General features: G+C 44.7%; 1 protein-coding gene and 1 long non-coding RNA gene across 2 annotated transcripts; both read right to left on the bottom strand.

The window, feature by feature from the left end:
* Window positions 1-4,333: 4,333 nt before the first annotated feature.
* LOC309838890 lies at window positions 4,334-24,061 on the bottom strand. Its single transcript, XR_014298410.1, has 3 exons — window positions 23,941-24,061; window positions 16,564-16,742; window positions 4,334-4,582 (listed from the first exon to the last, which is right to left on the bottom strand). It is a non-coding gene; the product is annotated as an uncharacterized lncRNA (long non-coding RNA).
* Window positions 14,408-16,431, bottom strand: LOC309838853 (small ribosomal subunit protein eS7-like; the record flags this gene model as incomplete). The annotated part of the gene is made up of 2 exons (XM_082680244.1): window positions 14,408-15,162; window positions 16,422-16,431. 2 exons carry the CDS (start codon window positions 16,429-16,431, stop codon window positions 14,408-14,410), a joined length of 765 nt encoding a protein of 254 aa, XP_082536370.1.
* Window positions 24,062-25,349: the final 1,288 nt, after the last annotated feature.

The following is a 25,349-nucleotide window of genomic DNA, read 5'->3' as shown; positions in this document are numbered from 1 at the left end:
GAAGACCAAGAGAAAACAGTCATTGTTCAGCCTTAACACTATTTGTTTATCGTGTGTCCTTTGTCATTAACCCCTAAGAGTGAAAGCAGACTGGTCCACTTCATTTTCTGATTATCGAGTTTATGGCATTTTTAAAATTAATTGAGTGCTTATCTCAGCACATAACGAGCAGACCATGTGGGGGACGCAGTTTTCCTGGAAAAATACTGGTGGAGGGTCTGAGTGTGTTCTCTCCATCAGCGTGGTGCAGTCCAGTCTCCAGTCCCATGCAGGTCATGGAATCTTAGCGAGGACAGTTGTGCAGTTATGGTGGTCACGGCCTATTCTCAGCATTGCTGTTTCTCCATAGAAGGCACTGCAAGACTGAAGCAGTGCTTGGAGTCGAAGAGGAGAGAGAAGACAATTTTCACATTTATTTCTTTCGGATTAAAGAGGAAGTGGAGAGTTTCTATTTGGGATGATGACAAAGTTTTGGATGTGGGTAGTGGTGATGGGCGCACAGTATCGTTGAATGTACTTAATGCCACTGAATTATGCACTTAAAATAGTTAAAATCTGGGGGGTACATTTTATGGTGTATATTTTACCACATTTTATTTTAAGGCAGTGGGTTGGGCTTATCCACGGATTATCACAGGGAGGGGGTAATTAACAAACATCAGCTGGCTCAGTGACCTTCTGGCCCTGCTGTAGCGTTGACTTATCCTGGGAGCAGTGCCCAAAGCTGCCTCTTGTTGTAGGAACCATGCAGATGCTTGTGCTCAACCTAATTCTGGTGCATTTGAGAGCAAATGGAGCTTCCCTAATTCCTGAGACTTAAACACGTAAGTATTGGAATGGCTTGAATGCCTTTTATCCACCAAAAGATGGACCTAAGAGTTTGTCTCTGGGGTAGACTGTCCTTCATTTCCTATGGAAATGATAATGATTATCATTGAGTGTAGGTACTCAATACATTTCTTGGAATGCTGTTGCCGGCTCCCCCTTTTTCTCTCACTTCCAGGACTGAATACTTTAGTTCAGAGCTGGAATAGGTAAAGGTTTTTGGATTTGTGGCCCAAACTCACTTCACTCTGCCCTATTTGGGCTTATGAATGTCTTCACCACACAGAGTTCAAAGACTAATAGAATCACAAGGTTGGAAGAGGCTCAAAAGGTCCCCTGTTTACTACCCATGGTTGGAAGAGGCTCAAAAGGTCCCCTGTCAAATGATCACACACAGATGTGGCTTCTATCTTTGACAAAGGTCGTACCCTGTAACCATTACTCATTCTTTCTTCTCAGAGAGCCCCTTAAAATTGCAGACATAAACACATTTTTAAGGTATCTTCTGGGACTTCCCTGGCAGTCCAGTGGTTAAGACTTGACTTCCAATGCAGGGGGTGCGGGTTTGATCCCTGGTCGGGGAACTAAGATCCCACATGCCTCAGGGCCAAAATACCAAAACATAAAACAGAAGCAATACTGTAACAAATTCAGTGAAGACTTTAAAAATGGTCCACATCAAATAAATAAATAAAGTGTCTTCCGCCAATCCAGAGACTTATAGTTTTCTGTATTGGGTTCAGATTGGGTTATTTTAATATTCCAGGAAGATGTTTTTCGGTTGAGAAACTTCAGTTCAATTCAGATTTTCTACTTGTAATTTCTAGCTGGAAATTACCTATGGCAGCTGAGTCACCCACCTCACCTCCTCCCCTCGCTCCTGGAGCCTGCTGGCTGTTTCCAAGGCCCTCCTCATTATTCACACCATGAATAATGGCCACAGAAATACCAAAAGCAACACCTGATGGCTGTGGAAGGTTTTTATCCTCACAGGTCGTGAATACTTTCTGTTTATCAGCTACACTAAGGGTTTGTGACTATCTAAGTGTTGTATTTCTAGCCGCTGTATTCTGAAGGAAAGCATCCTGCCCTGAGGTAAGGACAAATTCTTTATTCATATTGAAAATGAAAGCAAGTAAAGGGCAAGGATTTTTTTTTTAAATCCCACTTTCAGTATGTTCAGAATGAAAAGTTGTTTGAAATAAGACCTTTAAAGTGTTTCCTTTCACTGTTCATTTGGGAAGAGATTTCACAGATGGTAGAGACACCCTGAAATGTTGCCTGGTCTGAAATCTTTTATCTGCAGCTTTAGAAGAGCAAAGGGTATGACATATGGAAAGGAGCAAACAGCCGTGGGAAGGCATGGCTAGCAACAGGGACAGGAATGTAAATTATAGAACTGATCCTTGCCTCAAAATATTTCTGGTTGGGGTAGTTTCTATCTCTGGGGTACCACACACTGGGTACAGGATGGAGGCTGCAAATGGGGCAATTGAGGGCAGATGTGATGCGTGATAGTCATGCAGAACTGCAAGCTTGGCAAGTTCCAGCCCTTGACCCAAACCACAGTGTTTTTACATAATCATGGTTGGTATGGATTGAACTGTGTCCCTCCCAAATTCATATGTGGAAGTCCTAACCTCCAGTATCTCAAAATGTGACTTTATTTGGAAATAAGGTCATTACAAATGTAATTAGTTAAGATGAGGTCATACTGGAATAGAATGGGCCCCTAATCCAATGTGACTAGTGTGCTTATAAAGAGAGGAAATTTGGACACAGAGACAGACACAGAGAGGGAAAATGATGTGAAGACACAGGGAGAAGTCATCCAGTTACAAGGAACAGCAAAGATTGCCAACAAACCATCAGAAGCTGGGAAAGAAACATGGAACAGCTCTTTCCCTGTGTTGAAAACAAGACAACACACCCAATATGGAGTCGCTTATGCTAATCCCTACATCACCAAACCAAGACTTAACTTAGTTAACGGTTTTAGCTGTCCCAGAAATGGAATCTTAAACCAGTCAACGAGGAATCACTTGATCAGCACTAGTTAGGTGACCTGCCTGGGAGACCCCACTGTCCCCTAAAGGAAAGTAGCCTTGCAATAACCAGCCTGCCATTTTGCCTAGTACAACTTCCTTGTACCTTTTCCCTTCCGCTTGTATCATGTTGCACAGCTCCTTGGAGCTCCTTTCTATCTGCTAGATTGGGTGCTGCCCAATTCACGAGTTGTTGAATAAAGCCGATAAGATCTTTAAAATTTACTAGTAGATTTTGTTTTTTAACACCTCACAGCCCTCAGAAGGAACCAACCCTATGGACACCTCAAGATCGAACTTCTAGCCGCCAGAACTTCGAGAACATAAATTGCTGTTGTTGAAGCCACCCAGCTGGTGGAGCTTCGTTGTGGCAGCTTGACCTAATAGAATCGTCATATCGAAAGCATCCAGCACCCTGCATTGTTCTGCATAGTCGTAGAAGCTGTAATACCTAAAGGGGCGATTTTATTTTCAAAGCATTTATGATTAGAAGTGTTTCTCAATGTCATGATTTCTACGCTATTGCTCACATCCACTCCTCATGTACACGTGTTGATTTGTATATGGTTCATAGCGTCTTTCTCTATTTCCTTAGGATTCCTATACTCAGCCTTGGGAAACTTCTCCAAAGGCTTAAGAATCTTGGCATCTCAGTTCTATCACCTTAAAATATCACATCCCGGATTCCTTATTACATGCCTCACCTTGGCCTCCGTATGCGCTCACCTTTCTGCCTATCTTGAAGAGCTCCTTACACACTTCTGCTCTTTCTAGAAGTCTGTATGTCTTTGGGTTTGTAGTGGAAAGGTCCGTGTGATTTCCGTAGGGAGCTGGATGTGGTCTCATCACTTGCATGGTCCCAGTTGTCGGAAGGGGTCTGGGGACTCTAGTGAGGTGACAGGTCAACAGGCACCCCATGCTTTTCTGTTTGCGTATCACGCTTGCTTTTAAGGGAGCCATGGATTTCCCTTTGCCCATTTCTAAGTCTCAAACGGCAAGTGCATTCTCAGTTCGGATTCTTGCATTTTACCCTCACAGTCTGACCCCATGCACCTCTGAAGTATCATTTCTTTCCCAAATTATTTTTATGTGGAGCAAGTTAAACATTTTATTTTGATAAATTTGTATTTCTATATGTGCACATATTCACTAGGTTGGCAATGTCGGAACTAAAGGATTTGTTCTTGTGATCAGTCTGGTGAGCCATACTCTTTGACTATCTGGGATTTGGGGACCAGAGTTTTCTATGGTAAAGACATGGGTGATGCCTCTATTGTCCATAGACAGCTAGGTCTCATCATGACGATCTCGGCTCAGTGTCGCAAACAGATCACAAGTCAGTTATCCTAAAAGCATGGAAAAGTCATTCAGACCTTTGTTTAAGGCTCTTGAAAAGGCATCAAAGCGGAAAGTACAATACACTGAATGTCACAGAGCAACACAGTAGAAAGTTCTCCCCACAGCAGTGCTTTCCTTCTCTTCTTCATCTCTCTGACACAGCCTGACACACAGACAAACTGACAAAGAACAAGTCCAGTCTGCCTCTCCTCCCCATTCCCAGCAACTCACCCCCGTGGATCCCTCTCCTAGCCACTGCTCTCAGGCCGACATTATCAACCAAATTAATTCCACCTCTCTTGGATGTTTCCAGATGTCATTTTCACTCCTATTTAAATCAGTGGTCTTCAAACTTTTTTGACTGTTTATCCGAGCTGTAAAAAAAATGAGAGGGAGAGACAGACACACACACACACACACACAGAGAGAGAGAGAGAGAGAGAGAGAGATTTAAAATATTCAGGTACTATCAATGTATATATTTTATTCATTATAAAATGTACATATAGGAAAATTTTAAAGTTTGAGACAGTTCATATTTGTACCTCTCTCTCTCTCTCTATATATATATATATATTTTAAAGTAATTTGTTATTTATTAAGTTAAAACTTTGCTCTCACTATGAAAGCTATTAATAATTTTTAGTGAGAGTAGTATGATTGAATACACTTTGTTGTATTAGAATGCATTGGTTTAATACTTGTGATACAGTGGTTCTAAATTCAGGTTATGGGTTTACTCCCCTTCCTTCCTTTCATCCTTCCTTCCTCCCTTCCTTCCTTTTCTTTGATGCTTGGGTTTATTGCTCATTACAGCTGAAGAAGCTCCCTTGCAAAGATGCACAGAACCAGATGGAAGAAGTGTCCCTTTAGATGCACATTTTCATTTCATCCTATTGATTATGCAAAGGTTTTTGTTTAAATTCTGCTAGTACATTTCACCTTCCCTGACATCACTCAGTTATTTTTCCTAACTAATGATTTTCACTTTTGTACAGTTAATAAACAGGGTCAAAACTCACCAAAACTCATTTTGGAAGAATTTTCAATAGATTTTTGATACTTTCTTTAAGTGTACTGATATGAGAGTTTTTATAAGTGACACAGAGATTTTTTTCATGTAAAAAAAAATCACATAAACATAGAAATGTTTCCAAATATCCACTTTCAAATTGCTCTTTTCATAGCATGCAACTCTTCAAAAAGCACTTTCTCACAGATTGGTCAACTTCTTTCCAAATCCAATAGGTTATCTCCTATGTTTAAAATATCCCATGATGTGGGCAGATGAAGAGTCCACTTGGGGAGTAGAAAAAATATCAGCTTTTTCATTTTCTTGGCATTCTCTTGTGTTTGAATTATTCTTATCATCAACTGATTATTTAGGTTATTTGGACATTTTCTGGGTTTTCTGTAGTAAAGGCATAGGCAATTCCTCGTAGAAATTGTTCTAAGCCACATGTTCATTCTGTGAGGATTAGTTTAGTGAAATCTGAATAACATGATCCGTAAGAGCCAGGAACGTGTCCACTGCAGTATCTTCCAATGACCGACAGCTGACTGCTGAATGAGGGGCTCTCAGCAACCTCCTTGATCAGAGTCTCTACTCTTTTCTTAAGATCCTGGGAATACTACAGGGGTCCCATGATTGCATTTGGGACATACTGCCTGTGAGGATACCAAGCTCCAACATACGTATTAGTGTTAGTTATGCTAAACTTCTTTATTTTTAGATAAAACTGATATGAAAAGCTCCAACATTTTCTTCTATACCCAGTGGGTCAATCCTGGACACCCCACTTTGGAGATCACTAAACTACATCAGTACAACAAAATCACAGGACTCAGAGAAACGTAGAAACCTCCTTGTTGGGGAAGGGTGGCTGGAAGGGCTATAAAATCCTTTGATACTTTTTATTAGAGTCTGCCATGTTGCTTACAATAGTTTTGGGAGACACCAGAGTGATGTGGATTACCACTGTCCAGTCAAAGAAACTCACAGCAAGGCATCTGGGTTACGTCCGGGATTGTGTATTACTGAGACTATATCTGTTATATACCCTCGAATCACTGAGTCTTACTCTATTTTCCTAAAACTGTTTTGTCCTTGGGTTATGGCTCCAGCTGGGGCTTCTGAAGATCCGCCAGAATATCCAATAGCAAACAAGCTCCCAGGTCTATCAGATTCATTTGTTAGGATTTCTTTTTGGTCAATTAAAAAAAAAAAAGCTTTTCAAAGCACTCATAGAGGCTTTTACAGGGCTCATAAAAGTAATATTCACATTCTCTCTCGTGATTCCTTGACTATGACTATGCAAAATAAACAAAACAAAAACCGGTTTCCCAGAGCCCTAGGAATATCACAAATTATGTTGAGGTTCCAACAAGTTGGAAATGATTATTACCCTTTATTTTTCAATACATACACACACACACACATACCCCTACACTGGTTTGTTTCTGAATGATGTGCAAGGGAATTAAAAAATCATTTGATAAATGTATGAGCTAGTGTGAGTGGGTAGAGGTTATCTGTTTTAAATATTTCATGTAATATGAATTGCAAGTAACAAGACTCTCAACTAACATGATTTTTTAAAAAGTGATATCATAGTAGAAAGTGTGCTCCTAGAATCTCCTACCTCAGTATCACCTGATGAGGCCCTTCTCCTAGATGCTAATGTAACTGGTGATTCTTATGGCCACTGAAATTTAAGAACCATTGATCTAGGCTGTGCGTCAGTAGAGATACAAATATCAACCCAAGTGTGCACACACTGCAGGTCAGCTGCACCAGAAACAATTACTTCTTTCTTCCACATCTATTCTGTTCATGTCATGATACCTTTTGAGAGTATTCAGTTATTATTACAACAATGAATCTGTTTCCTCCAGACTCTTGGTTATCACTATCCTGACCTGCCGCCTGTGTCACATCCCATTAGGTGCTGTGGATGAGGCGTGGCACTTGTCACAGACTGACAGAAGTTTGACAGGACAGGCTAAGAAAAGCAAAAATTAGAAATAAACCAAGACATAACTTTTCTAGAAAACCTTCTCAAATACAACCAACTCTGTGAGATACGACTTCAGGGCAAGCTTGGCCACAGATGGAGGCAAAGCCGGGCAGGTCAGGTCTGGGACTGGGATGTCAGGACAATGGGGAAAAAGATAGTTGGTCCAGAATCCAGTTTCTTTGACGTGCATCTCCCAGCGTGTGTGCTACAGAACGCTAATCCTACCCAATGCCGCAGGAACACAGGGTCTCATGGTGAAAACCCTTCCTTGGATATTCTAAATCCTTTTTTAAAAACAACTTTTGATTTTGAAACGATTATAGGCTATTTTTTGACTCTTTGCTCTGAGGCATGGGCATTGGTCCATGGGCTGGCCTGAAGGACAGTGTTCTCTACTCAGAGTCACCAGGCTCTCTGACCTTGACTCTTGCTCTAAGGACCTAAGTGTGCCCCGCTTGCCTTCCTAAGGCACGTCAGCCTCTCTTGCAAACAGATTTCCTATGGGCCCTCTTGTCATTCAGAAATTCCCTTCTTTAATCTGAATCATGCTTCCAGTTCCAGCCATTCACAAAAGAACTGGCTTCTCCCAATGTAAATTCTGAAAGTATGTTGGTAAGCCAGCCATTTAGAATTTGGGCCTCACCTCCCACAGCCAGAAAGTGATACATAATGGCAAAGTCCCCAGGCCAGCCCGCAAAAGCCTACTTATCGAAAACGTAGCTGAACCGAGGCAATCAAGCCATAGGCAGCCTAACCACGCTTGGCATTGTGTTTCCTTTGGAATGCATGTCCTGTACCAACTGGGAAGCCAAGAAGGCAGAGGGAAATAAATCTTGAACTTAAAGCTATGTTGTTGTTGGGATTTTGCAACCAGGTACCAGTAAACCAGGCCCCCGAGGGTGGAGAAATGTTGGATGCAGATGCTCACTGAGTCCGTTATCAAATCTCGGGAGTTTCCAAAGAAATGTTTAAGATTAAAATTCAGTTCTGTGGAAGCAGAGCCTCAATTTAATACCATCTACCAAAGCACTGTGACGTCTGTCATTTTGGGGTGAAGCTGAAGATCCTAAATCAGGAGAGGATGAAGGGCCTCCTGGTGGGGTGGCCCTAGGCTCTGGAGCACACCTAGGCGAGCAAGAGACGGGCAGAAATGCACCTGGGCCTCTGGCAGAGGCAGCGGGCCGTTGGCCACCTGGTTTGGGAAGAAGTTTTAATCCATTTTGATTACAAAAACATCCTGTTCTCTGTTCCTAACAAACGGCTTTCTCTTTCTGATTTGCCCAAGAACATCCTTCTCTCACATGGATCAAGACAACAGGCCTAGAGTCCGCCTGCTGATGCAGGGTACACGGGTTCGTGCCCCGGTCCGGGAGGATCCCACATGCCGCGGAGCGGCTGGGCCCGTGAGCCATGGCCGCTGAGCCTGCGCGTCCGGAGCCTGTGCTCCGCAATGGGAGAGGCCACAACAGTGAGAGGCCCACGGACCACAAAAAAAAAAAAAAAAAAAAGACAACAGGCCGTTCAATAATATGAGGAAAAATGACATTAGAGCGTGAGAGTCTTTAAAACTGATGAGTTAGCAAAGAGACTTCATGACCAAAGGGGAGAAGTAATGGGCTGAGCACCTACTATGTGCTGGTTGCTCTGCTGTGCCTCTTCACCTGCGTATCTTTCTCCATCCTCCTAAACATCCTAGGACGTGAGCATTATTATCCTTATTTAATTGATGGAAATTGAAGCCTGAGAGGTTATGTTAGACCGAGAACCTTGGACCACTAAGTAAGGCTTTGCAGGGATTCAAACACATCTTCTGGCTCCAGAGTGATGCTCTTCCCACCACCCCAGCACCTCCTACCATCAGAATAGAGCATCTCCACGTCACTGCCCTAGAAGCAAATACATTTTACTCACTGGTTTTCAAACAGTAAGTAAAAAGAAAAGAAAAAATTCAAAATGCAAGGATGACCCCATTTCTTCTTAAGCATTTTTAATACCGGCAAAGTGATAAATGTACTGAGTAGACTTGGCATTGAGTAGCCTTCACAGTACATGGCTGGTCAGACTGAATGAGAAGGTCACAGTTTCCAGAGAGGCCTGGAGGACACTGGGCTCGTGTGAGGTTGACACTGAGTTGTCCGACACTAAGAGGAACGGGCCCACCCACTTGTTTGACTATGTGTATACCAGCTCAGCCAGAGAGAAGGGACAATTATATGTATTATTTGGTAATAGAGAGTGAGGGGGGAAAAAGCCCTGGGCTGCAGAGAAAGTGTTTAACCTTTTTAAATTACAAAAAAAATAGGGGCTGGACATCCACTCTGACAGCACCCAAATTAAATCTAACCACAAAGTCATATCAAAGCCAATATACAGAAAAGAGTTGTGTTTCCAGTTAGAAGACACACACCCAATAATCCCATTTCTTTTCTTATAAATTTATTTATTATTTTTGCCTGCGCGGGGTCTTTGTTGCTGCACACAGGCTTTCTCTAGTTGCGGTGAGCGGGGGCTACTCTTCTAGAGTGGGCTTCTCACTGCAGTGGCTTCTCTTGTTGCAGACCACGGGCTCTAGGCACGTGGACTTCAGTAGTTGTGGCACACGGGCTTAGCTGCTCCGAGGCATGTGGGATCTTCCCGGAGCAGGGCTCGAACCTGTGTCCTCTAAATTGGCAGGCGGACTCTTAACCACTGCGCCACCAGTTCAGTACCTTCCACGACAGCTCCTCCGGGCACCTGGACTGCGTTAGAGTCTCCCCCTAGTGGAAAGCTGGAACATTTCAGCGTCGGTGATCATCTGGTTCAGAACAACGGAAATGTCTCAGGGTTTCTATTTTTAAATATTTCTTTACTTGGGGCTGAGCAAAAACGGCGACCAAAACCAGGGGATTTTTAGGGAATGCAGGTGATAGTAGAGCTCCTTACCCTCCCCTGAAGTGTATGCTCTGGAAATCTTCATAGAAATTATGGAAAGTACAGGTTTATCTGAACAATCCCATTCATGCCTGTGCATGTATTGAGTCTCTCTCAAGCCCTCACCTCCAAAGAGACCCAAAGTTGCAAAAGAAGTCATCACATAGCGATCTGATGTAGTATTCAGCTCCCACAGAGAGAAGAATTCTTGTGTTGCATGGGTTTGTGCAGTGTCAATACTGAAAGCAAGAAAGAATGGAAGTTAAGATCAACATGTTCTAGGCGCTGAATTTTGAGGCTTTGCCGATGTAGAAGTTGAGCATTCTGAAATGAGCACAGTAGCTCCGACACAGAGGTGGGGCAGATGGTGGGAGCGGAGAGGCCTTGACGAGGGCCGGGCTGTGAGACCCCCGCTTGGCCCTTCTATCAGGGGCTTCCCGGGACCTTGGCGGCAGGGGTTAGCCTTGGACTTCACTGCACCCAAATGGCTCTCTAATGCCAATGAGTGGGGAGGGGAGGCAGGAAAAGCCTGGGCCAGCCTGGCTGGTGAGGGCTCCCCAGGGTCCCTGTGGCAGAGAAGAACTTCTGCCCACACTTAAGAGACTGCAGGATCAGGAAGGCAGAGTTGAGCAAGAAGTTAAAGGTCAGGGAACCAGACAGGAATCTCTGAAGGGATCTAGATGTGGATTTTAAGCCAGGGATTAGAGCCTGGGGGTCAGAGGTCTGGGGGATGAGTGGGAGGCCAGAGCTAGATGAATATACACAGCAGGCATCCGAGCCAGTGCGGGCTGAGGTGTGCCGGCTGCAGCTGCCTCCGGGAAGTGGGTGGCGGGGTGAGGCGCTAGCTGCGTGTGAAGGGTGGAGGCGCTTTAAGAACTGCACCCCTAAACTGTGGACGTTTAGGCCAAACTTCCCTCCAGGAGTGGCAAGAGTGGTATGTCTGAACCAGTCCTGCTACTGGCCTTGGTCCTGGCTAAGCAGTCACCTGAATCCTTAAGCTAAGGACATCCACAGGGATCATCCCGAGGGTCAGTTTCATTCTGCCCCCACCTCGTGTCATCCCTCTAAACCTGGGCTGAATGGAGACCTTGCAAATGCTCTAAGAGGAGCTATGTGAATTTGGGTTGGCCCAGTTGGTCCTGTGGGATCTGTTTTGTCAGCCGTCAGGGATTAGTTCTGAACTGTCTGGCTGGGTAGCCAAGTTGTTCGTTAACCAGAACCTGAAAGGAGGCGAGAGCTTTGTAAAACCCACCCAGTACTAGTAGCTGGCGCCAAACTCTAGCGAAGTTCCCATCTCTTTCCAGTGGGGTCTGAACAGGTAAATCTCCCATCCTCCCCTGCTGCACTGCACTGAATACAGGATAAGGGTGCGTGTTTATAAGCTCCCAGGGACCATGTGATAGAACGCTTTACGTTCATTGTCTAATACGGCAGCCACCAGCCCCCATGTGACTACTGAGCACTTCAAAGTGGCTACTCTGAATTGAGATGAGCTGAATTCCAAGTCTTAACATGAAAAGAGAAGGTAAATGAGCTCATTATTATGCTTTTAATTATCTGTTGAAGTGATAATAATTTGGTTACATAAAATATATTATTAAAATTAATTTTGGGCTTCCCTGGTGGCGCAGTGGTTGAGAGTCCGCCTGCCGATGCAGGGGACGCGGGTTCGTGCCCCGGTCCGGGAAGATCCCGCATGCCGCGGAGCAGCTGGGCCCGTGAGCCACGGCCGCTGAGCCTGTGCGTCCGGAGCCTGTGCACCGCAACGGGAGAGGCCACAACAGTGTGAGGCCCGTGTACCACACACAAAAAAATTAATTTCTTCTATTTCCTTTTATTTAAAAAAATAGACTTTATTTTTTAGAGCAGATTTAGCGTCACAGCAAAGCTGAGCAGAAAGTAGAGAGAGTTCCCGTCTACCCTCTCTGTCCCACACCTGGAACTTCCCCACTGTCAACACCCCGCAGCTGGACAAAACATTTATTACAACTGATGAACCTACAATGACATACCGTTATCACCCAACGTTCACAGCCTCTAACTCCCTAATATGGTTACTCAAAACTGTAGAACTCCATTTGAGGCCTTATATTTACTTGGGGGAGCACTGCTTTATACCTTTCCTGGTGGCAAATCCAAAACAAAGACCCTTAAGTACTCTGGATGATAAACACATACCTACACAAAATAGACTGATCCAGACTTTGAGACCTTAACCCGATTAAAAGCTAACCTTTGTCCCCTCTTTTTAAGGGACAAATTTTAAGAAATGACTTTAGAAGAAGATCTTCATATATAGGACTCCATCAACTGAAAGTCCTGTCTCAGAGCCAGACTCACTTCCTACCCATTCTTGGAATGCTTCCATCAGCAGCAGCCTGCTGTGGCTCGGGGGGCTGGGATGGGCATCCCTCTGGGAAAATGTTTCAAGTGTTTCTGGGGGTTTCTAGCTTCTGGTGCTGTTCCCTCAAAAGGCCAGTTTCTTTCTTTCCTTTTTAATTTCTATTGGGGTATAGCTGATATACAATGTTGTGTTAGTTTCAGGTGTAAAGCAAAGTGAAACTGTGATACATATAGATATATCCACTCTGTTTTAGATTCTTTTCCCATACAGGCCAATACAGAGTATTGACTAGAGTTCCCTGTGCTATAGAGTAGGTCCTTATTAGTTACCTATTTTTTATACAGTAGTGTGTATATGTCAATCCCAATCTTCCAATTTATTCCCCCTCTCTTACCACCCCCCCACGGTAACCATAAATTTATTTTCTATATCTGAAACTCTATTTCTGTTTTGTAGATAAATTCATTTGTCGCCTTTTTTTAGATTCCACATGTGATATCATATATTTGTCTTTCTCTGTCTGACTTACTTCACTCAGTATGACAATCTCTAGGTCCATCCATGGTGCTGCAAAGGGCATTATTTCATCCTTTTTTATGGCTGAGTAATATTCCATTGTATATATGTATCACATCTTCTTTATCCATTCCTCTGTTGATGGACATTTAGGTTTCTTCCATGTCCTGGCTCTTGTAAATGGTGCTGCAATGAACATTGGGGTGCATGTATCTTTTCGAATTGTGGTTTTCTCCCGACTTATGCCCAGGAATGGGATTGCTGGATCATATGGTAGCTCTAGTTTTAGTTTTCAAAAGGCCAGTTTCAATCTCCGATCCCACAGGTCCTGTGCTAGAACCACTTCTCTCCATGTCCCCTCAGGGGCCTGGCCAGCCTGGAGTGTCAGAGGCAAGGCTGGGTTGCAGCCTTCTTCTTTCCTGGCTCCACAGTGAATATTACCTTGGAGATTGTTATTACCACTCTGTGCTTGGCTGCATTATCCTGAAGCCTTGTGCCATTAGCAGACTGGCTTTCCACACTTCAGAAACTGACTCATGAACTTCCCCCCAGGGCTCGCAGAAGAATGGTCTAATTTCCAAAGCTGGCCGGCTCTTCAGGCCAGAATTGGCACCAGCTGCCGTCCAAGGCCTGGTGAGAAGGGCTTGTTTGCCTGAGAGGATTAAACAGAGCGCAGTCGGCTAAGCTTCCACGGAGCCGGCTAAAGGACTTCGGCCCTAATCTCTTACTACTGAGGGTCTTGTCAGCAACGACCAGCCGTGACGGCCTTTCTTTATGGCTGATGTCGCTCGTCGACGCCACTCCAAGGATGTCACAGCCCGTCTCTTTGCTGTCGCCTTTACTTCCCCTCTACAAACTCCATTTTTATTCTTCTGAAGAATGGCCCATCTCCCTCCCGCTCCTCACCCTGTTTCTCTCACCCACCAGGCTGCCCGTCTCACTGAACAGGAAGAGGAATGGTAGTCACAGGCTCACATCTTCCTTTCTGAAGAACTTACCTAAACAGAACATTCACTTTTTTTTTAATTAATTAATTTTATTTATTTATTTTTGGTTGGGTTGGGTTTTCATTGCTGCGCGTGGGCTTTCTCTAGTTGCGGCGAGCGGGGGCTACTCTTCGTTGCGGTGCGCCGGCTTCTCTTGTTGCAGAGCATGGGCTCTAGGCGGGCAGGCTCAGTAGTTGTGGCACGTGGGCTCAGTAGTTGTGGCTCACAGGCTCAGTAGTTGTGGCGCACGGGCTTACTTGCCCTGCGGCACGTGGGATCTTCCCGGACCAGGGCTCGAACACGTGTCCCCTGCATTGGCAGACGGATTCTTAGCCACTGCACCATCAGGGAAGCCCAGAACATTCACTTTTTTCAAAAGAAACTTTTTTTTTTATTGTGAATAATATTTTATTTAGTCATTTTTGTTTACAACTGAAACTCTAGGAATTCAAAATTATCGTCCTTGCCGGTGAGCTTCTTATAGACACCAGAAAATGTTTCAACCTCGTGTTCCACACCGTTCTGCTGTGCTTTATCCAAATGAACCTTCATGAGTCGGCTGCCATCCACTCTCTTGCCCACAGTCTCACTAGGGAAAGCCAAGTCCTCCAGGATGGCGTCGTGCACGGCAGTCAGAATGCGGCTCCTGGGATGCTTTTGCTTATTTTTCGTATGGCTTTTTCGAGTTGGCTTAGGCAGAATTCTCCTCTGAGCAATAAAGACAACATGCTTCCTGCTGAACTTCTTCTCCAACTCACGCACTAGCTGGACCTGGAGTTTCTGGAAAGATTTCCGTTGCGGAACGGGAACAAAGATTATGATAGCTCTCCGACCACCACCAACTGCAATTTCCTTGGCAGCCGTGATGTTCAGCTCCCACAGCTGGGCCTTGAGGTCCGGGTTCATCTCCAACTGCAGGAGGGCCTGGGAGATGCCCAACTCATACTCGTCCAGCTTCTCGCTGTTGGGCTTCATGATCTTCGCACTGGAACTGAACGTGGCCTTGCTAACATCAGCAACCCTAAGCGCCCATGCAACCACGCTCAAGCACAGCAAAATCAAAAGAAATTTCTGACTGGAGAAAGCAGGGTGAAAGTCTGTGTTTGTGAGCAACCTCGACCCGCAGGCCAGCTCTCGATTCTGATTTAATGTTCTTTCCTCTGTTGGTTCTAACACCGACCCTGGAGTCAAAGGTCATGATCAAAAGTCAGTTTTCCCACAGTGCCCTTCTGCAGCATTGAAATATTTAAATTCTTTTCTTTTCTAATAGAGCTATATTTTCCTCTCTGGTCAAGGAGCTATTAGAAAGTGTGTCAGCTGCAAAAAAGAAAATGCTAACTAATGTATCAATATTTTATTTAAGATTTTTGCGTTAGATTTATTAGCAAACCTGGCCTTCTGCTTGTGAGTGCTGTGTGTGCATGATATGCCATCAGTGTCAAATTCTGGCATCAGCGTTATGCTGGCTGTGTAAGACGAGGTTGGAAGCATTTATTTTCCTTACTCTAGAAAGGTTCTTAAACTGTTAGAGCGACCTATTTCTTAAAGATTTAAAATAATTCATTTGTGAAATTATCTGGGTCTGCCATCTAGACAACTTCCCAACATCATATATGGTAATTCCTTAGGTTTTCCCATGTGTTTGCTTAGAATTGAGCATAAAGTTTTTTCAAAATTTCAGGGCTTCCCTGGTGGCGCAGTGGTTGAGAGTCCGCCTGCCGATGCAGGGGACATGGTTTCATGCCCTGGTCTGCGAAGATCTCACATGCCGCGGAGCGGCTGGGCCCGTGAGCCATGGCCGCTGAGCCTGCGCGTCCGGAGCCTGTGCTCCGCAACGGGAGAGGCCACAACAGTGAGAGGCCCGCGTACCGCAAAAAAAAAAAAAAAAAAATGCATCCATCTTTGTGTTATTTCCCCATTCTCCTTTCTAATTTTATGGACTTGTATTTTGTCCTCAGTTTTTGGCGGGTGGGATATTAATGGTTTATCTCTTTCATTTAAAACCATTAGACTTTGGATTCATTTTTTTTCTGCCAAATATCTATTTTCTAAAATTTATTCATTTCAACTCTCAACATAATGTCTTCCTTTTGCTTTCTGTAATTAGCTTGGGTTCTTTTTCAGACTTCTTGAGTTGAATAATCAATGCATTATTTTGATTATTTTTTATTTATTAATGTTAAGTGCTTAAACCTAACAATTTTCCTCTGAGCATTGCTTTAATCATATTCTTAGGTTATGAAGCACAGCTTTTAAATTTATTCATAATTATTATTATCTAGGTTTTCTGCTTAAGTGGGCTGGGCTCTCTGCTCTGAATATCTACCTACTTTAAGTTTGGGGCTTTCCTCTCCTTTGCAGTGACAAAGGCTGGGGGAGTGGGGGTCTTAGAACACACAGAGGGCTGGTTCTAGGGTTCCATCCTATGCCATCCACACACCCCCCGCCATTCTGAAATGACAAACTTTAGAATCCCACTACAGAAACGGCCCTTCTTTCTCCTGTGTCCTCTCCAGGAATTTAAACTTAATTGTTCCAAGTATAGCACCCCAGGTTGGGTTTTATAGTATTCTTTCACTTACTTTCAGAGATGTTAGCATCCTGCTTTGGATCTAAAGAGGGGATGCTTCAGTATCCATTCAGTCAACGTTTGTCGCGTGTCAGGCGCTGGGCTGTTGCTGGCACCCCTTGCTCCTGCTACTCTAGTTCAATTAGTGCCAAATATTCTTCAGAATGGTTTGGGGATAGTAGATATTATTTCCTGTATGTTCCAGGAAGAGAAAGAGACAGATAGCATTTTATTCCACCATCTTTTGTCAAATATGTCAGCAGTTAATTCGTTGACCAATACTTGTAACGTTTTTTAGACCTATGGGACTCATAGTCAAGCTTAATTTCCAAGTGACCCACCTTCAGGAATAGAAAAAGAATTCTCTTGACTTAAGCATTTCCCAAGCACTAACTGATCTTTCGTCTCCTAAATAATATTCACCTTTATGCCTTTTACCTTCCATCAAGCAGCAGAGTTTATTGGCCTGATTTATCCTGCTGAAAACACGAGGCAGGGCTGGTAACAACGTGAGAGGGCTGAGTCCCGCCCTTGTCCAAGGAGAAAGCCCAAACTCCCCGCTCTTTGCAGACCTGACTTTGAATTTGAAAATGTGCTTAGCTTCTCTTGTTACTGCCCGAGGCTGTCTGCTGGGGTAGGGGAGAGCCTGGCAACAACAGCTAATGAGGAAGGTCAGAAGGCGTGTCAATAAGCCCAGTGTCAGAACTTTTTTTTTCTTCAACCTGCACAAATTGGTCCACAGTGATACCCAGTAAGAGGGACCCTCAGTCCTAGGGTCACACAGTTCCTATGGCTCCCCTGGACAAGACCAACCCCAAAGAAAGAGATTCAAAACCTAATCATTAAAAAAATGGTATTTCAGTATTTAGGAAACAAATTAATAAGTCATACACACTTAAAAATTCATGAATTATTTCCTCTAGTGTAATAGCAATGCCCTTTCTTGATCCCTGAGTGAAAGGTGGTTATGGAAGTCTGACCAACAGTAAGGATGAAAAACAAATGCATTAAGATGTGGAAGAAGTTTATAGATATTACCCCACTACCTATTTAATAAAATGCTTTCTTCTTAAGGAATAAAATATGTTTTTCATAAGAAAGAAGCTAATCATAAATCACACTGCAGGTTTTACATACAACCGGAAAATTGTCAGATGGAGTACAGTGTCTCTCAGGCAGACTTCTGCTCTGTGTTCCTGGCCTCCCTCATCCTGTGCTGGATGCCCTGAGCTTGGAGACCAAGTCCAGCGCCGCTCTTGGAGAAACCAAAGGCAGTGCCAGGTGAGTGTGTAGGCACTTTTCAGCCACCTGCCTTGTGTTACGATGCTTCAGAATGGCTTCAAGCCAGATACCCACTCCATACACTGGCTCAGGCTTTTAAAATTAAAAAAAAAAAAAATCCTCCTGCAATAAGAGTTGGCAGGCTCTCCCTGAGGGGACGTGGCAGATGCCCTGTCTCCATACAGTTTTGGGGGATGTAGAATCTTTGAATTTAGCCTCTCTTCCTAGCCCTTTCTGAAAGAGGAGAGTGTCACCAAGTTATCTTCCAAGACAGATGACTCTTCTACTTATTTTTTCAAAGGAGTGGGTGGGAAATGGAGAAGAAGTGACCAGAGAGATGGTGGTGGGAATCCATGGCTGAGGCACTCTGTGATTGTGGGGGGGGCAGAGCTGAAGCACAGGACAGTCGTGCATGGATAAGGACTTGGCACAAAAGGCTGGGCCATCTAGAGCTGGCTTCTAGAAGATGCTTTCCTCTGGACCCAGCTCTCATAAGAGGCAAGACTCACTGAGCTGGTCAGGAGAGTAGCAGAATAGAGGTGACGGCAGCATTGAATGTTTCGCACCACAGGCCAGCCTAACCCTTCTGGAGAACCGACAGAGGCTCTGGGCTAAAAATGACCTCTCGTTCTAGAACTATCTTTGGAACCCTAAAGCTGACTTTCATCCTGAGGGTGTCTGTCAAACTCCAGTGGTCGGGCCACATGAGGAAAAAGCCTCCAGGAATCCCCTGGTGGTCCAGCGGTTAGAACTCAGAGCCTCCACTTCAGGGGGCACGGATTTGATCCCTGGTCTGGAAACTGAGATCCTACAAGCCGCTTGGCGGCGCAGCCAAAAAAAACAAAGAAAAAGGCTTGGGACCTCACAAAGCACAGGACCTGGCAGAAGATCTTCACACAGTGAAGAAACCCAATAGGTTATATTTTCGGTGTTGACATGAATTGGATATATGCTGTCCCTCCCCACTACCACGCAGACATCAAGGCAAACTGCCTTCCTCCAACCTGAGGAAGTACTTGGGTAAAGGAACAAACTCTCTGCCTTGGTTATACATAAACACAAGGCTATTGTATAATTTTCCAACTTCAATCCACACTATCTGGGTAGTCCCAAAACACTGAAGTACAGAATTCATATAGAGTGCTGCTGGGTTGGAAGTAGTCCTAGGCTCATGGAAAAGCAAGTCCTCTCAGATTTGCCTCAAAGAATTGCCATAGATAAAACTTTCGAAAAATATGAGCTCATCAGCACAGATCACAAACTTCACAAAGACAGCAGGTCCATAAGCATGATTCAGCTGAAAAAACAGACAAGGACGCAGCTTTCCAAAAGCTTCAGAGGGCTTCCCTGGTGGCGCAGTGGTTCGGGGTCCGCCTGCGATGCAGGGGACACGGGTTCGTGCCCCGGGCCGGGGAGATCCCACATGCCGCGGAGCGGCTGGGCCCGTGAGCCATGGCCGCTGAGCCTGCGCGTCCGGAGCCTGTGCTCCGCAACGGGAGAGGCCACAGCAGTGAGAGACCAGCGTACCACACACAAAAAAAATAATAATAATAATAGTAATGCATTGTCAAATATAAAGATCAAGTAATGAAGTGTGAACATGATTCTAATTACTTTAAAAAAGATATAACATATTTATATCATATATGCACAGGTAAAGGATAAGGAGGAAATACACTAAAATATATGCAACAGAAACTCAGGATAGCAGGGTTGCAAGAATTTTTAGTCTTCTTTATACCTTTCTATATTCCTATAATGAATGTGGATTATTTTTATAGTCAGAAAAGAATGACAAAAAGAAAAGCAAGCGATACTTATAGAACTGATCATTTAACACGAAAAAGTATGTTAGAAGTGGGGACCAGTCTGCTCATGTTGTCTTACATAAGCATTACTGGGTTTCTCACTGGTGTCACAGGCTCACGGTCATGAACAACAAAAAGGAGATAAGGAATGTGCCCCTGACAAACTTGCCTCCTTTGCCAGGTGGCTCAGAGCTGGCCTATGCCTGGTTTTGTGATCTCATGTAGCTCCCTGCTGCGCAATGCGCAAGCTCGTCCTCCTTTTTCTCTGAGACACGATGACACGATGTGGGGATAGAGGATTCAAAAGTCTATAATAAGCACTCAGTATTGGGTTCTTAAAAGAGTAACCCAAAATGCTCTGGGAACCTGAATGTTTCACAAGGCACATATGCAATTTCTTATGAAAGTTCCCTATTACCATGTTTCTTTTTGAGCTAAATTTGTTCTTTCTCTAGCTGGGCTTTCTACCAGAGAGAGAGAGAGAGAGAGGAAATGGCTTTTTCCATAAAGTCCCATGAGGATGCTCTGATGACACTGGAAAAGCTTTTCCTCACTCATCTACTCACTGTTGACTTGTAAGATTATGTCTCCTCATCTTCAGAAGAGAGAATAATGCTGAATTCCTCCGAAGTCCTGAGATGAGAAATGATGTGTTGCTAGAAATGGTAATATCATGGAAATGTGGAATCTTCCATCAGTGTGGCTCTGAGTCCCTCCATCTATCCATCCATCCATCCATCCACCTATTCACCTGTCCATCCATCCACCTATCCATCCAATTTGTATAGGAACAATTATGCATCATGCATAGTACCAGCTGCTGCAGTGAAGGGAATAAGATATAATCCTTGCCCTTGAGAACCTCATGAGCAAACAAAAAGAGGCATGTGCCGAGCTCATTATAGTGCGAGTGTTTGCCATTTCTATGTGAAATGCCAGGGAGAAGATAAGAGCGCAACTCATTTCCCCTGCCTTAGACTGACTGATCCTCTCACTGGGGATAAAACATGTAAGCCTAAGAAACAGTTATCTAACAAATCCCAGTGATATTCCCATGAGTGACCTTGGACTCAGAGTTCAAGGAGAACAAGCTAAGGAAAGTGCCCTGCCTGTCCCAGAGATGTGCTGTCGCCATGTCCTTGGAAGCAACAAAAGTGTATTTCTGTGAAAATGTGCATCTCCTCTGTGAGTGGGCAAGTCTGCTGGCACATGTTTGTTTTTTTTTTATTTTTTGCGGTACGCGGGCCTCTCACTGTTGTGGCCTCTCCCGTTGCGGAGCACAGGCTCCGGACATGCAGGCTCAGCGGCCATGGCTCACGGGCCCAGCGGCTCCGCGGCATGTGGGATCCTCCCAGACTGGGGCACAAACCCGCGTCCCCTGCATCGGCAGGCGGACCCCCAACCACTGCGCCACCAGGGAAGCCCTGGCACATGTTTTTACAAGTTGCTTTCATCAGCTTCTCACCTGCTCAACTGAAATTCCCAGGCCTCAAGAGACCCATTGCTTAACCAGGGTAGAGCTTAGTTCCATGTAGGACTGACAGGGCTGGCATTTAAAGCAATCACAACAGCAGGTGGATGCCCTCAATGTCCCAGGAGCCCATTTTCCAGACCAGCACTGTCCAACGGAACTTTCTACACTGACAGAAATGCACTGTCAGATACTGTAGCCTCTCGCCCATATGGTGAGTGAGTTCTTAAAATGTGGCCAGTGAGACTGAAGAATGGAATTTTTCATTTTATTCTATTTTAATTTTAGTAAATTTGATTCAAATACCTTAATTTTAATTCATTCAAATTTAAATCATGGCTACTGTATTGAATAGCAGAGTTCTAGATCATGGTGCTGAAGGACATAGTGAGGTAAGGAGTTTTCCTTGAGCGAATAGGTGCCCTGGGAATTCACAGAATCACTCAGCTCCCAAACCGGACCGTGGCTCTCAACAGCCAGCCGGGCCCACGCCACGGAGTCCAGCTTCTCATCTCTCTCCAGCCCCAGAACCAACTGCAAGCTAAAGGACTCGCGGGGCCGCTTAACCCAAATTCCATTGGCCTGAATCTTAACCCCCTGCTCTTCGTCTTTGCCAATTCAAGACGTTTCGTCAGAGTGAATGGAAAGATCAGGACACTTTCAACGGCACGTCAATAGATCCTGGGATGGGGCCCAAGAGTATGAATTATGAAAAGCATGTCTAGGTAATTCTTCTGTGCTGCCAGATTTAGAAGCCTTGTGCTTCATACCAGCAACAGAAACACAGTAGAGAATTTATCATAATGGGAGCATTTCCTCACACAAGTATTTATTGAGCATAGGATATGGGCTAGGCTTTAGTGTAAGTTAGGGAAATAGCGGTGAACGAGACAGACAAGAGGGCTGTTACATGCTCTAGCGTGGGGAGACAAAGATAAGTGTAAACAAATAAAAAGACAATTTCAAGAAGAGAGTGTTCATCAACGTGCAGGAAAAGAGTGTAATGAGATAGAGAATGATGAGGTTTGGGAGCTGCTTTAAGCCGAGGTGGGGGACATCCTCTCTTACGAGGTGACGATAAAGCTGAGACTTGAACCACGCAGAGTTAATTATGCCACGGTCTGGGGGGAAAGCATTCCAGGCAGAAGGAACAGCAAGTGCAAAGACCCTGAGACAGGCGCAAGTCAGGGCTGCCTGAGGTCTAGAATGAAGGCCAGTGTAATGAGCTTAGAGAGAAAGCCGAGAATGGAGGCAAGGAGGATGGGGTCAGATCATGTAGACAGGGGTCAGATTACATATATGGCAAGTGGCTTAAATTTTATTCTGTAATATGATTAGACACCATTAGCAGGATTTAAGCAAGAGAGCAATATGCAGATTTACACTCTTAAGAAGTTATTTTGCCCATTAGGTAGAGAATGCAGTACAGTAGGGGAAGTGTGGACACCCAGAGAGAGGAGTTCTTGCGGCGGTCTAGGAGGAGATAATGATTTGGATGTGGTGAGATGTAATTAGATTGTGGGACATATTCTGAAGTTAGAGCAAATAGGACTATGGCATTCAACGTGGGATATAACTGAAAAAATGGAGTCAAAGATAAACGATTCTTAGCTTTTGGATCTGAGAACTGGGGAGATGAAGGAGTCCTTTGCCTCACAACAGAATCTTGGGGGAGATCCCTCCAAAGAGGGATGCGAAGACATTGGATTTGAGGTGTCTATTAGACATCCAAGCAGAGATGTCATAGAGGCAGCTTCCTTAGGGGAAAGATGAGGACTCTGGAAAGATAGAGTTGAACGTCATGAATATATAGATGGTATGAGACTGAAAGAGATTACCTGGAGAAAGAGTGGAGAGGAGAGGAACAAAGGGAAGAGAAGAGAAAACTCTGAAGGTTCAACGCCAGGGGAATCTAACATTAAGATGTCAGGCAGAAGAGAATGGAAAAAAGCAACAGTATGGTAGGTAGGATGAAAACCTAGAAAACATGGTATCCTGGGACCCTGGAGAAGAAAAAGTTTTAAGAAGGAGGGAGGGGGTCAATTGTGACAATAGCTGGTGGGAAGTTTTGTAAGAAGGAGCAGAGAACTGGCCTCTGGATTAAGTAAGTGGAGGTCAGCGGTTCCCCTCTGAGAGAGTTGGGAATGAAGAAGCTGGTTGGGAGAGAATGGAGGGTGAGAAAATTAGAGACAGTGATAACCCATGACGTTTGAGGAGCTTTACTCTAAGGAGAAGCAGAGAGATGGGCCGTGGTTGGGCCGGAAGGTGGGTCAAGGGAACGTTTGTTTGTTTTTGTTTTTAAGATGACCTATGTCAAGTCAGATGTACATGTCCACGAGGATAATCGTAGAGTACGAAAGCTTTTGAAGATGCAGAATGATGAGCCAGTCTCACTGCCCTCCGAGAATCAGTCTGTGGTCAGCTGGAGAACCCAGAGACCGCTGCGTGTCTAAGTCATACGATGAGAACTACGCCTGTGGACACTCTTGAGTTTCCATGTATGAGAATAAAGGCTAATTTTAATTGGATTGGACAGTGGGAATGTGGCCACTAACAGCTTGACATCTTGGTCTTTTAACAACTCTGGGTGGTGATTCCATCAGTTAGCATGCATCTTACCACCCAGTGAGGCGTGCCACTTATGATACGGCCCCTGGAGGAGCTGGAGGCACTGGCTGACTCACCAAGCCACATGCTCCCTTGAGTGTGCACCACACGTAGGGCAGTCCCCTTGGACTTCCATCCGCTACTGCAACCAAGGGCCAATCCCCACCCCCACCCCCCAGATAGCATGGACAGGGCTGGGCTTTAGAATCATTGCCCTACTCACCTGGGGTCCGCTTCCTTCACCCATGCTTGTCCTTTTCGCCCTTAACAAGTCTTCGCTTTCGGGCAGTAGACACTCAAGATGTCACAGGAACTTGGTATAGGAGAGCTGGTTCGTCAGTCTCTTCCTTTCTCGTGAATTGCTCCACTGTAAGAAGTCAAGAGGAGATGTATGGGTGGAGATGCAACCAGCCACACTCCACACATCGATATGGATACATGCTACAGAGCCAGGTGTCTGAGGTTTTTTTTTTTTTTTTTTTTTAAAGGGATAGACTATTCCTGCTCTCCTCTCAAACCCCAAAGCACAGTCTTTTTTAAATAAGGACCACCAAATACCTGGTAATGCCCATGATGGAGCAAACTGCTACCCTCCAGACTGAGGACAGAGTGGCAGTAGGCGATAGACACAGATCCAGCTATGGAATCCAGTTTTGCAGGAAGCAGTACATTTACTATCTGCCTTGAGAGCTGAGGTCTGCTTTGTAAATGGCAGCATGGCTGCATTCCCAGCCCACCCTGGGAACAACTGCCTAGGCCTTGCCAATGAAACACCAGTAATCCAAGTGGGTGAGTGCACATTCCCATACTGGGATGCCCAGGCTGAGAAGGGACGCTTCAATGCCACTCTAGAATGGCTTACAGGGCCACAATGCTCAGTGCCATCTGTGATTAAAATGGAGTTTGCTTACTCAAAACAGAGAGCTTTGGTGATTGCTGTTACCCTAGGAAGTCATTTGGGCAAATATTAAAAGCACAGCTGTGTGGTGCCCTGCAGTGTAACTGCCTTCTCTTTGGTTTCACATGAGCTTGTGTTTGAATGAGAGCGCTCCGGTGGCCACTGGGGGACAATAGAAAGAAAGATCAGGTATCACCGTGTAAGCATTAAATAACTTGCGACGCCAGGAAATGACACTGAAGCAAGATGTCAAAGGAATAGCCCTGTGCTGGCAGGTTCTGGGCTGAAATCTTGCTGGGCTTTTGTTTTTCCTATTTTTGAGGTACCTGAGGATGAACATTACTATAGAATTGTAGAGCAGTTGACGTAATAATTTATAATCAATACCGATTGAAATAGTGATTTGCCCATGGTGTGTGACTAATAATAGGATAATAATGTGATGCCCGTCACACTAATAGTTACGAGAGGGAAAGAGCCTGACAAGGACAGGACATTTAAATCAGAAGGAACCACACAGAAGCAGGAGGCTCTGGAAGGGTGCATCTGGCCTCCCTATGTTCTCACCGACATGGATTCTCACGTACCCCTCCAGTGAGAATTTAGCCCCCGGGGTGCAAAACCTCATCCTCTTGGTTGACCAAGACACCTAGGAAAGGCTCAGCAAAGTGAAGTAGGTGGAGTCACATTCTGGTTCCAGGGCAGAAATCTCAGAGGGTGTGTAAAGCGTTCTC

This window comes from Grampus griseus (genome assembly GCF_964374135.1).
Source record: "Grampus griseus genome assembly, chromosome: 21".
Taxonomy (NCBI): Eukaryota; Metazoa; Chordata; class Mammalia; order Artiodactyla; family Delphinidae; genus Grampus; species Grampus griseus.
Note: the sequence above shows the minus strand (reverse complement) of the source record. Positions and strands in the feature narration are given on the sequence as shown.